This window comes from Penicillium citrinum (genome assembly GCF_028827155.1).
Source record: "Penicillium citrinum strain IBT 23319 chromosome Unknown utg000007l:1.0-2040159.0:1.0-2041076.0, whole genome shotgun sequence".
Lineage (NCBI taxonomy): Eukaryota > Fungi > Ascomycota > Eurotiomycetes > Eurotiales > Aspergillaceae > Penicillium > Penicillium citrinum.
In genome coordinates, this window is record NW_026622692.1 from 1,419,821 (window position 1) to 1,432,058 (window position 12,238).

The window sequence follows — 12,238 nt, forward strand, 5'->3', positions numbered from 1 at the left end:
ATATGTCACTCGTAATGACAGGGTCCCCAGTTCAATCCTGGGTGGAGGCAAATCTTTTTTTTCCCGGTGGAACGACGCGGACTCTTATTGCATAATAAATAATTAATATATACAGATTGAAATTCGAATTTTTTTTCCGAACTTTCTTTTCCAAAAACATAATTTATAAATATAGAATTGACAATATCAAATAGATATTGAAAATATAGATCTAATAACCTCAGATGGTCGGCTAGAAATAAAAGCACTTTTCGCTATATAAAAATTGATGTATTTATTGTAGACAGTATAGTTATAGTGTAGGAGTACGGCTTTCCTTCTTAAAAGGATACCTATCCTAATATCATATCTATGATATTAGGAGCTCGGGGATTTTCCCATATTGACTGCGCAGTGAGCTTTTTGAAAAACAATGATAGTAAGTGTGACTGTATATTGCTGAGCTCAAGAAGACCGAGTAGTCGAGGTAGCATTCAATAAGCTTTGGAATACTCTATGAGGTACTAATACATATTAAATTATATAGCAACATGAAGCTCCTCACCGATGCCGACTTCGCCGTCGGCTCGGACTTCTTCTCCTGCTTCGACTTCGACTTCTGCGCCTGCTACGACTTCTTCTTCGTTCCGGACTTCGCCTGCGGCTGCGGCTACGGCTTCTTCGTCGAATAGGGCTCGGGCTTCGACGGCGAGGTCGTCGTTCCTCGGACTCTTTAGGATGATCTGTCGTGGATTTTGGTTCCTCGTCTTTGCCTGTCTCTCGAGAGGGATCCTTCTCTCGCTCTGATGGAGGCATATAACGATCAATCTCTCCAAAGCGAGCTCTAGAATCACGCTCTGGAGACCGGACTCGACGTCGAGGAGACTTGCTGCGGTTGCTGGTCGAAGGCACATATCGGTCAATATCAAGAGACCCAGGTGATGATCTTCGAACAGGCGAGGGTCGTCGAGTTCTCGATGCTCGACGAGATCGTGACCGTCTACGCCCTCCAGACCGAGAGCGCGAGCGTCTTCTTATATTTGATCGAGATCGAGATCGTGACCTTGCCCGCTCATGTCCTCGATCCTTGTCTCGACCGCGAGAACGAGAGCGACGGCTACGTGAGCGCCGACGGGAAGGCGAGCGCGAATGTCGACCGCGGCGTCGAGTATCGTCTCGCTCACGATCTCTCTCTCTATCTCGACTGCGATCATACCGCCGGCGGTCATGATCGCGAGACCTGGATCGAAGCCTTTCTCGTTCACGTTTGCTATCTCTATCCCTTTCCCACCGACCAGCAGATCGGCTACGACTGCGGCGACTTGGCCGCCAGCTTCGCTCATCACGGTCACGGTCGCGGTCGCGATCACGGTCACGGAAGTCGCGTACCCCAAGACGGTCGTCATGGTCACGATCCCGAGATCTCATTGAGACGTCTCGAGACCGATCACGACGGCGGTTTGGATCATATCGAGATGCATGCCGCCTATTGGAACGGCTGCGGCTTCGAGTACGACCCCTGCCTATATGCCGGCCTCGATCGGTTCTTGACTCCTGTCGGCGAGCAGGGCTAGTTGCTCTCGTTGAGGCAGGTTTGATTTCGGTTGAAGTTTTGGCCTGGGAGGCTGTCGTGGACCCTGGCTTAAGTCCGTTCTCGATAGCTTCCGCTTCTTCAAAGTCAAATTCTGGTTTTTGCCGAGCTTTCGCGGCAAGTTCTTCGCCCTCTTTCAAAAGCATTTGCAGAGCGGCTTCCTCCAGTGACTTTTCATCCACAGGCGGCGCCGCTGCTGGTGTTGGGGCTGTTGAAGTAGTTGACTTCTCTGGCCTTGTGTTTCTATTGCGCGGTGAAACTCCCCGATCCGATCGATATGCTGGCGAGCGGTCACGGTCACGATATCGATCTCCTCGAGTCCGGCTACGATCTCGATCCCAATCCCGGTAACGATCCCGATCATCCTGTCGCCGCCACCTATCGCCTCGATCGCGTTCACGCTGCTCGTCTAGTGCACGTTGTTCATCACGTAGGCGCTCACGCTCGGCTCGTCGTTGGTCATCTATTTCTTTCCTTCGCGCTCGTTCCTCGTCCTCTTTTTGACGTTCAATTTCTCGTTTCTTTCGTAATTCCTCGGCACGAACCCGTTTCTGCTCGTCTTCGATTTCCTTTTGTTTGCGCATCTCCTCGCGATAGATTGCATCGCGCGCATCCCGTTTCTCTTTTACATACGCTTCATAATCCCCATCTGTTTTGCTCCCAGCTTGTTCTTCTTTAGCAGCGGCTTCTTCTCCGATCTCCTGGCGTCTAATTGCGCGCACCTGATCCAGAATCGAATCGAGATGCTTAGCCGCAAGCCGGTCAATCGAATCTTCCACATTCTTATATACATCGCCACGGTCGACAGCACCTTCAATAAGTGTCGCGGCTTTACCTCTTTCGCGCGAGAGGTGCGCTGGTTCGCGTTCAATTTCTGACTCGGCGAGCGCGATCAGTTGATCTGTGAACATGGTCTTTGGCTCCTGCATACCGTGTTAGCGACATACTAGTTGCGACAGCCATCCAAGGGAGGATTTTGGCGAGATCGCGAAACAGAAATGAGGGCATACTCCATCATTAAAATCCGCCCAGAGCTGCTTCCGTATTGTATCAAACCCGCCCTTTTTCTTGAAGGAGTGCAGGAGTTTGTCAATGGCAGCATGCTGCGCCGCAGACAAGGGTAAATCCTCTGCTTTGAACTTCTTGCGCTTCAAGCTCTCAATATCGGTTGCGGGTCTCTTAGTATGAGATTGTACATCCTCCATGGCCTCCGAAGCCATTATGAAGAGGTAGCAATGTCTCAATGGAAATCACCCAAGATTCCAGGTTGACTAGGTCGCGTGAAATTGGGGAGCGATAACAGTTATCGGCAAGGCACTACGGAATAACAATTTCCCGGTTGTTCCGTGCTTGGGAACTGCCTCCACCTGATTTGACCTTCGCTCCTGGCCCGGTGCGACATTCCCAGTCCCGACTCCCATCAATCGTGACCTGCGGACATACAACGGCGATTGCGCAGCCTTTCGACAATTCTACGTCTTGTCGGAACTCACCGGTTTACTTCAATTCCTCCTTTCCGCTGCCGACCGACCCGCAATCATGGTCCACAAAGTGCTCTTCTGGAGCGGCTTCGGTACGTGCCTTACCCCCTCAGAAGGCTTCATAAACCCCCGCTATATGACTTTTCGGTAGAGAATGTCTTAATTTGCAGGATAAAGGGCTAATTATTTCTCTCCGTTCCAGGCATTGCCGTCCGCCTTTGGCAGCTCGGAATCGAGATGCGTCCCATGTTCTGCAAGGATGCCCTCTGGGCCTACCCTCTTTTCGCCAGTGTCGGTGGTAGCTTTGGCTATTGGCTCCAGGGTGTTGAGCAGCGCCAATTGAACATGCTCGCACAGCGCCGCGAGGCCATTCTCGAGAAGCGCCGACGGAGAGACGAGCGGGAGGGCATCTCCAAGACCGAGGAGGGTGCCGTTTTGGCTGCCACTTCATAAACTTTGCACGATTGGTGAATAGCGGAAGATGAGCATTTTGTATTTTCCTTGCTTTATTTTTCTTTTACATGTACCAAAATTTGGCGGTTTGATATCGGCATCCTAAGTTCTCCCGGAGAAGGGTATCCAGCAGCGATATATGCCGTGGAATATGAACAATACTTTTTCTCTTCATCAGTACGGGTACATCGACATGCCTTCTGTATCACTTTCTTTGATTGGAGTATCACCTGCTACCATGGCTTCAATTATATCTATCATTCGTAGCAGCTGCTTGGCGTGCCAACCACAACAGACATTTGAACGACTCGTCGCAGAAAATAATGCTTGTATTCCTTATAGTACAGGGTATTCTAAGTTTATTGGCAAATATTCCACCAAACAGGGCCATTGATCGTTCACCGCCAATCAGATGTTTAGGTGCGCTCGATGGTGAATTGGAGAGAGACCTCCCATCTTTGGCCACCCGTGCCATAGCCTCCACCCAATCGGTTCCTGACTAGACTGGAGATCTTCTCTCTCAGTCTACCAATATTGTCATCCGCTCCTGACACACGAAGTTTCAGGTTCGCCATGCATAATCCATAGTGGACCTGCCAGAATCGAGCGTCGTCGACCCCAAAGACTGCGGGGTCCGACTCGATGTCCTTGATCACATCAGACACGCCGTGACCCGAGTAGGACATCAACAACATCGAACCCAAGGTCTTTACAAGCCGGACACCAAGAAAGCACATGGAGATGGCAATGGTGCCGGACAACACCTTGTCGAGCCAATCGTAAATTCGAATTGATACAAGAGGCAAGAGAAGAAGAAGAGTAGAGCATGACAGAGTCAAGAAGTGAGACGGGTTACTCAGAACTGACGGAAGAGACTCAATGTATCCGAATCGCATCGCCTTGCCGATACGAGCATGGTTCTTGAGGCCAATCGCCGATATTAGAGTCGATGAAATGGCAAGAACAGCGGTCACATCCACGCTACCGAGCGAAACCCTATCATGATCATGAGAGTGATGAGGCTCGTGGCCAGACTTCTCCAAGAAATGCTGCAGATTATGGGAGATTAAGTCAAGACCCATGAACAATAGTAGTACACACATTGCAAATCCGGCCAGGACCTCAGCCCGTTCCAGACCAAATGGATGCCGAATACTTGACCTCTTCCAGACCTCGAAATTGCTAAGGACATCCACAGAAACGCAAACAAGGGCACCTAGTGAGTCGAATAAGATTAAATGGGACAAAGCGGTCATCGCCAATGAACCGTGCGCTGTCCAAAGTGTATAAGCTGCGACAAACATATGGCAAACACTCCACCAAAAACGGGTCTTCTGATCCTTCGACATACTTGCACGACACTCTTTCAGCGTCGGTATCGGAAGAGAATTGGGTAAAGCCAAAGGCGCACGAGGTGGAGGTTCGAGAAAGATCTGGTGGGAAATACTACTGTGCTTGTACTTGTGACCGCGACGTTGTCCAATATTCTGGAGATAACGGTTAATATATTAGCATTGATTCTAATAGGCTTCTCTCAGCATCCTTAGTTTGCACAAAACCTACCGATTTGACGACTGGACCCTTGGACATAACAGTTGTATTGAAATTGAAGGGTCCCATGGCATTGGAGTCACTCGAGCCATTTTGCGCCACCGCAGACGTGTCTGCAGCCCTAGAACTCAGGCTGAATGACGATTTCGTAGGACTCAGACGATCAGAGCTCGTTTGATCAAGTGTGATGCTTCGCGGAAATGAGTCCTTCAGTGGCGACAAGGAATCACGGTCGACCGATACTCCTTGGAACATTCGGGGAGCATATTGATCTCGGCCATCGTCCGATGGTGGTGTTGGAGTACGCGGCGGAATTGGCAGCGGGAGGTTCGAGGCCATCATCGTAAAGTAGGGGCGTTAGCGACTTCAGTTCCGGTATCAGGAACAAAGTCGATGGTCTCGTGGGGTCAAAACCTCCGGGGGTGGAAATCAATCAGGAGAGATAGAGATACGAAGTGGAGACTCCGTATTTTAGCCTTATAAATAAGGCGCCAATATCGGCGGAAGGGGCGGGGGGAACAGGAGGGCCTCGACCGCATGTCGAGGACATCATCCACTCACCGGACACTTCCTCTACACTACCACCCTCGTCATTCACTATTTTAATCGCTTGTGGTTGCGCGGTACTTCAACTCGCGCGCCCCTTTTATCTGCACTTCTCTTGCGATGACCACCGTCTTGCTCTAAGGAGGCTGATGCCCATCCCCCGGCATCGATGGATAACCGCGGCTCATTCTTCTTCTTCTTGCTGGTCTTTTACTTCCTGTTGAGCTCACAGTCACGGCCTCCTTTACCAGATGAGAACCGGCTGCGCCAGCGTGAGCTCGACCGAGAGCAACGTGCAATTCGACTGTTGAACGAATCACAATATGGGGACTTCAACCCAAGCGCTGATCACTGGCTTCCTATTTTAGGGTTGCGAAAGAACGACACTTATGCTTGGGATCTTTTACCAAAAGTACAGAGTCGTGTCAAGGATCAACTTCAATCCGCCCTGTCAGGTTCTGGCTCCAATCCCCTAGTGGGCCTAGAGGACTCCAACACATCTTCCCCGTTAAACCTGACCAAGCTGTCTCTTCCCGTTTATCGCAATGCCACGGGTAAAGTACGAGGAGACTGGGTCCGACGGACAGATATAAAACGTGCTACTCCTTTGAACATAACCGCCATCGTGGAGGAACATGAATACTTCACTCATGACTTCGGTTCGAATATAACTGGCAATGAAGGTACCTTCTATTTCAATTTAGAGGAAGGGCCTGGCGAGGAATTGCGAATTGGCGATGGCTTTGTTCGTGAGGTTAGAGCGAGTTTGACTGCTGAGAGTGATGACTTCTGGGGAAGCACTTGGTATGCCTCGCTGTTCGGCATCCATTTCCCCGAGTTTGGTGGCATGATCCTGAGCACGTCGAGCGAGAAATTTGGAGGCATATTCTCTTTGCCTCACTTTTCACTATCTGCCGACACTTACGAGCTATCTCACCGTCTTTTACTCAAGTCGCTCTCAGATAGCATGCTGGAAAAGCAAAATCGACCTCCAACCCTACTTCCATGGGCGTCTTTAGCAGGCACGGAGCAAGTGGAGTTCCCTGCGCCAAAGTGCGAGCATGTCGTCTTTCTACAACAACACCCTATCACTGTCAACGGTGCTATAGGGGATCGAATGACGGTCGATTGGATAGAAAGGGAACTAAGATATCCCATGGGAGCACCTATCCCAGATCCGCCTCTCATTACTATGTCAGCTGTGGTTTTCTCTCCAGATTGTGGATACATTCTTGAGACTAAGGGGGCTCCCGAATATCCGCCCTCGGATGCGCTGTATCTATCAGGGCCAAAACATGAGGAATATAGTAAATTTGCCTCTCGTCTTATGTTTGTCGTCTCAGGGGTGTTTGTTGCACAGATCGGTCTCCTGCTACGTCAGATCAAAGAGGCGTCGACTCCTTCCACCCGAAGTCGGGTTAGCTTTTATACTATTGCATTAATGGCGTTTGGTGATGCTTTTGTCCTAACGTCTATCACCGCACAGCTTTATGAAGCCGTTTCCTATTTGGTCATTGCAACTGCTTCATTCTTGGTCTTTCTTTCGGTCAGCTATATTGGCATGAAGTTTATGATGGAGATTTGGGCTGTGCAGGAGCCGGAACGACGCGAGGAACGACCTGCCAACCCCACAACACCCGCTACACGTCCTGGAGGCCTTCCTCTTCCTGCAACTACTGCAGTTCGGGATTCTGGTGCCACGCCCATCATTCTGCCGCCCGATCAAGATGCACCGGAGGATGAAGCAGAGCCGGAGCCTGCACCTGCCAATCGGACTACGCCACCTTCACCAAGACAGATGCGTGCCGATGTTGGGGCTATGTATGCGCGCTTTTATCTCGCATTATTTGGTATGCTCATCCTTTCGGTATGGGCCTTAGTTCTGCCTAGGCGCATCGGTGCTCTCTATGCCCGCAGCCTAGCAGCGATTTATCTATCATTCTGGGTTCCACAAATCTACCGCAATGTGATGCGCAACTGTCGCAAAGCTCTTCGGTGGGAATTCGTGATCGGCCAAAGCATCCTTCGCCTCTTTCCTTTTGTGTATTTTCTCACGGCTCGCGGCAATGTTTTATTCATCCAACCCGACTGGACAACTGCATTGGCGATGGCTGGATGGATGTGGGTCCAAGCCTGGGTATTGGCTAGCCAGGATATCTTAGGGCCGCGGTTCTTTGTTCCTCGTGGCTGGGCACCACCTGCATATGACTACCATCCCACTTTGCGGGATCACCTTGGGCCTGACGATGATCTCGAGTCTGGCAATAACATCTCTATTGAGTCTCTCCGAGCCGATAAACAAGACGTTGTTGACTCTAAGGACAGTGACAAACAGCGATCTAAAGATCGTAAACAGGTAATGTTTGACTGCGCAATTTGCATGCAGGACATTGAGGTTCCTGTTCTTCCTGCACCGACTTCTGCAGGCGGGAGTAGTAGTGTGACTGATGGAGCTACGAGTATCTTGAGTCGTCGCACATACATGGTCACCCCTTGTCGACATATTTTCCACACTGCCTGTCTGGAAAGTTGGATGAGACTACGTTTACAGTGTCCGATCTGTCGTGATACCATTCCTCCTGTGTAAAGCTAGCTTGCATCTTGATCTTATGACAGTCATGATGTACATACCACACTATGTATAAATCGGCCCTACTAAATACGAAGACGAACCTATGGAATGATCTCAAAGACGACGAGTAAATAGTACTACTATTCATAGAACCTCAAATACTCATAGTATACCCATTATTGTGACTTTTGTACAGTAAGTAAGACAATCAAAGATGAGGAAATTCCTATTCGAGTTAGGGCTGATATGCAAATCCATCAATTTTCTCGGCTTTCGCCTGCTTCCAACATGAACTTTGCAAGAGGTCTGTGCGAGGATAAGCCCCCATTTGCAAAGGCTTGTCAGCTGAGCGTTCGCTCATTTCTGCAGGTTTTCCCCATGTTTTGCCACGATTTTCTGCAAGTTTCGCTTCAACTTTCAATGTTGAACTTCTCGGGTACTCGGCTCACCAGGAAATTAGGAGCGAACTGCGCCACACAGAGATTAATTTTTTGATGTTCCTACTGCTTTCTGCTAGAATTATTATTAGATTTTTTTTAGCTATGGAATCTCGGGGAATTGTTACCGTAGGTTCGTCTTCACTAAACTAAACTGACGATCTGACCAATTTTTGATGCTGGTCAATGACGCTAAGGCACGCATGTCTCAGGGTCTTCCTCCGCATTGACATGGAAACCGGATGTATGCTCATGTATAAAATGCACGATGGTTACCTGCTCCAACTTCCCTCCATACTCCTCATCGCAATTCTCTACAGCCTTTCTATTAAATAGCACATTCCCGCATCTCACTTTTTTAACAATCTTGTCTCTATCACACACGACCTGAAAACCGCATCAACAATGAAGTTCATCGCCGCCCTGTCTTCCCTGGTGCTGTTGGGTGCTGCCACTGCCCAGGAGATCCAGTCCAAACCATTCAATTTGGTCATTCAGTCCGAGAAGAAAGCTATTAATGGCCAAAAGCTTGCGGCTTGTCATTCCGGTGCGGCTATTGAATCACTTTGCCTGGCAGGTGGATCTGGTTCCGAGTTCTACTTGAACACCACCAAAGGAGAGCAAGCCCCCATTAAGGGCCAAGGGCTCTCCGGTACTCTCGTCTGGAACCTTCCCATTGGCGGTGACGGTAAGTTTTCAACATATTCAACTACCCGTTCCCCTTATATCATAAACACCTCTAATAGATCAAACAGAGCCTTTCGTTGAGTCCGAGCCTATGAGCTTCTATGTTGACCCATCCACCAATGTTGCTCAATTACTATTCCAACCTTCATATGACCAACAGCAGGTCATGTTCGACACGGAAGGTAATATGGGTATCTATAGCTACCTTGACGACACTGTGACTCCACCCAAGGATGACAAGGTCAAGATCTTGAGGAACTGGTATGTCTGCGAAACCAACTATTCCGCCTACCAGTATCGGACTTTGAACTGGGTTTTGGGTAATGGCAAGGCCAAGCCTCAGAACCCCAGCTGTGTCAAGGTTCAAGTTCATCGCAAATTCGTTTGAGCATATATCTCGTGAAGATTGAATTGAATAAGGGGAGAAGACGGAGGATGAAACTGCCCATTGGCCTTTTCTTTTTTGTTATTGATATGTTGAGCCATGATAACTTGAAGATTCTATATACATAATGACAACCTTAATCTGACTTATTATGATTTTGAATAAATTGTATTCAGAGATTATTTACCAGTAGCGTATAATTCTGAGTCGCTCATATTAGTAGAAGTAGCAGCATACTATGGACCGAGGGTAGCACAGTATAATTGGGAGCTGGAGGTAACATAAGTACATATTAACTAGTTAACTATAGCTACCAGTACTAGAATTATCTCTTCAATCGATTGGCTCTCCATTCACGTTAAATCTCCGGTGTGATTCGTATACTACGTACTAAAGAATCTTCCTATGGGCCTGCTATGTAAGTTGCGTTTTGCACTGTTGAACAGAGGGCCGATACCGCGGAGGAGCCGGTCCATCTCTATGTATTGTGTTGAAAGAACATGTCTTCGTTAAAGACCAATATAATATCACATCATAAAAAAACGCAGAATAGAATCCCGATGGGACGAGGGAAACAGCATCAACCGTTTCCTGGGACGAACAGCCTTGCCTCTAATCCAATATATTCGCTACAAACTCAAATTTAAGCATCGATCGTCTCCTTGTAGGCGGCCTCATCCAGCAGCGCATCCAACTCAGCAGCATCGGAGACCTCAATCTCAGCGATCCAGCCCTCACCCTCGGGGCTAGCGTTAATGGTCTTAGCGTTATCCTCCAGGATCTCGTTGCCGCGGATCACCTTGCCGGCGACGGGGGAGAGCACATCGGAAGCGGACTTGACAGACTCGACGGCACCGACGGGCTCACCAGCAGCAACCTCAAGGTCGGCCTCAGGAAGCTCAACAAAGACGACATCGCCCAGGGAGTGGGCGGCGTACTCGGTGATGCCGATCTTGGCTGCAGGAGCGGGGATGCATTAGTATTTGTCTTCAGTTTGAATTTAGGTCGAAATACAAGCTCAATTCAGTTGGAAACGATAACCTTGAGCGATTTGGAGTGACTTACCCTTGTTGCTGCCGTCGGCGAGCTCAATCCATTCGTGCGACTCGGTATACTTCTTCAACTGAGCTATAGGTTGCAATCGATGACGTCGTTAGCTATCAATCACCCCGGAGAGCTCAACTGAGCAATCATTATTATTTCCAAGTAGCCAATTGCACCAAATTGAGCCTTTGGAAACCCATTTGGCCATGTTGGAGCCATTCTGGAGAGTAGAATCACTTACACAGAGGGCTCTGGGAGAAGCTCCGGGTTCCCCGCGGGAAGCGGAAAGCAGGCGCAGCGCAGCAGGTTGAGGCAAGAGGCTTCTGAGCAACGGCCCGGGAAGCAAGGGGACGAATGGAGCGAGCAATGGAGGCCATTTTGGAAATAAAGTGAAAAGAATTGGAGAGTTGAAAAGGAGAGGAGAGTGGGAGGGGAGAGTTTAAGAAGGGAAGAGAGCGGCCGGTTGGTTCCCCGGCGGAGATCCTGGCTCCGATAAGAAACCGCGCCAAGGCCGCGATAAGCTCCGACCTCTCAGAGCCGTTTGGATTTTGCGCGGCCACGATTTTCCGTCTAGCCCATCCTAATTCGGCCTTGCACGCCAACCTTCAATGAGATGTTGTACGAGCTAATTGCTATTGTACGTGCCCTGTGTTCCAGATTGGTTTATTTTGAATTGAGACGGATTTACTGACGTTTGCGCTTCTCCCTGTAGGTCCGCCCGGGCAGCCTCAACGAGGTTCGCGAGTACGTGACACAATTGAACCACCATCCCAAACACTGTCTTTCATCCTTCATCTGATCTAACATACTCTTCAGAATCGCCCGTAACGCCGGTGCCCAAGTCATCCGCTCCGGCGGTGTCGTCCGTGGCTACACCAACTGGGGCGTCTTTCGCCTGCCTAAGGTCACCACCAAGCACCAGGCCCGCTATAGCGAAGGCCATCACTTTATCATGCGCTTCGATTCTTCCGGCCCGGTCCAAACATCTATTCGCCGTACCCTTGGCCTCGATCCCCGTATGATCAACTTCTCCGTCGTGAAGCTGGGAGATAAGCTCGAGGAGATCAAGGACGTGGAGGGCAAGGTTCAATGGAACAAGACTCGCAGCATCACAGACAACCTTTGAGTGATAACGATCAGTGAGAAGCAATACGTTTGACCCGAGTTTTGCTGTGTCGAGATTTCAGGGTTCCGGGACTGTGATCTGTCCCCATTTTTATATCAATTTTGCTCTGTTCTTTTCTATTTTTGCTTGTATCATTATGGCATCGGAAATTTGGGCATAACCACTCAGCACTGTCAGCACGAACGGCGCAACCTGTATTAAACTGCAATACCAATCTATTTTCAACCTCATTACCTACTTTCTATCCTTGATAATATCTTCTTTTACTTGTCCACCAGTTGTATAACACGTGACTCGCCCCGCGTGCCGAGGCGCTTCCCCGGACATCTCAGCCCCATGTTTTTAGAGCCGAATACTTTGTCTCTTCCGCGGCATTTCATTCTCTC

At 49.3% G+C, this 12,238-nt stretch overlaps 7 protein-coding genes across 7 annotated transcripts; 4 read left to right on the forward strand and 3 right to left on the reverse strand.

Moving 5' to 3' along the window:
* Nucleotides 1-518: 518 nt before the first annotated feature.
* N7469_008200 (BOD1/SHG1 domain-containing protein) lies at nt 519-2,790 on the reverse strand (the record flags this gene model as incomplete). The annotated part of the gene is made up of 3 exons (XM_056647118.1): nt 519-708; nt 845-2,493; nt 2,518-2,790. The coding sequence occupies 3 exons, from the start codon at nt 2,788-2,790 to the stop codon at nt 519-521; spliced, it is 2,112 nt and encodes a 703-aa protein (XP_056498669.1).
* Nucleotides 2,791-3,064: 274 nt separating this feature from the next.
* On the forward strand, nt 3,065-3,504 carry N7469_008201 (putative NADH-ubiquinone oxidoreductase 14 kDa subunit; the record flags this gene model as incomplete). The annotated part of the gene is made up of 2 exons (XM_056647119.1): nt 3,065-3,143; nt 3,254-3,504. The coding sequence occupies exons 1-2, from the start codon at nt 3,110-3,112 to the stop codon at nt 3,502-3,504; spliced, it is 285 nt and encodes a 94-aa protein (XP_056498670.1). The 5' UTR covers nt 3,065-3,109.
* Nucleotides 3,505-3,920: 416 nt separating this feature from the next.
* Nucleotides 3,921-5,397, reverse strand: N7469_008202 (cation efflux family protein family; the record flags this gene model as incomplete). The annotated part of the gene is made up of 2 exons (XM_056647120.1): nt 3,921-4,991; nt 5,068-5,397. 2 exons carry the CDS (start codon nt 5,395-5,397, stop codon nt 3,921-3,923), a joined length of 1,401 nt encoding a protein of 466 aa, XP_056498671.1.
* A 373-nt stretch (nt 5,398-5,770) lies between these two features.
* dscA (ubiquitin-protein ligase dscA) lies at nt 5,771-8,188 on the forward strand (the record flags this gene model as incomplete). The annotated part of the gene is made up of 1 exon (XM_056647121.1): nt 5,771-8,188. One exon carries the CDS (start codon nt 5,771-5,773, stop codon nt 8,186-8,188), a length of 2,418 nt encoding a protein of 805 aa, XP_056498672.1.
* An 827-nt stretch (nt 8,189-9,015) lies between these two features.
* Nucleotides 9,016-9,685, forward strand: N7469_008204 (uncharacterized protein; the record flags this gene model as incomplete). Its single annotated transcript, XM_056647122.1, has 2 exons — nt 9,016-9,298; nt 9,366-9,685. 2 exons carry the CDS (start codon nt 9,016-9,018, stop codon nt 9,683-9,685), a joined length of 603 nt encoding a protein of 200 aa, XP_056498673.1.
* A 640-nt stretch (nt 9,686-10,325) lies between these two features.
* On the reverse strand, nt 10,326-11,103 carry N7469_008205 (glycine decarboxylase subunit H; the record flags this gene model as incomplete). The annotated part of the gene is made up of 3 exons (XM_056647123.1): nt 10,326-10,639; nt 10,748-10,810; nt 10,968-11,103. The coding sequence occupies 3 exons, from the start codon at nt 11,101-11,103 to the stop codon at nt 10,326-10,328; spliced, it is 513 nt and encodes a 170-aa protein (XP_056498674.1).
* A 182-nt stretch (nt 11,104-11,285) lies between these two features.
* On the forward strand, nt 11,286-11,852 carry N7469_008206 (mitochondrial 37S ribosomal protein bS6m; the record flags this gene model as incomplete). The annotated part of the gene is made up of 3 exons (XM_056647124.1): nt 11,286-11,363; nt 11,439-11,470; nt 11,543-11,852. The coding sequence occupies exons 1-3, from the start codon at nt 11,340-11,342 to the stop codon at nt 11,850-11,852; spliced, it is 366 nt and encodes a 121-aa protein (XP_056498675.1). The 5' UTR covers nt 11,286-11,339.
* Between the last annotated feature and the right edge of the window lie 386 nt (nt 11,853-12,238).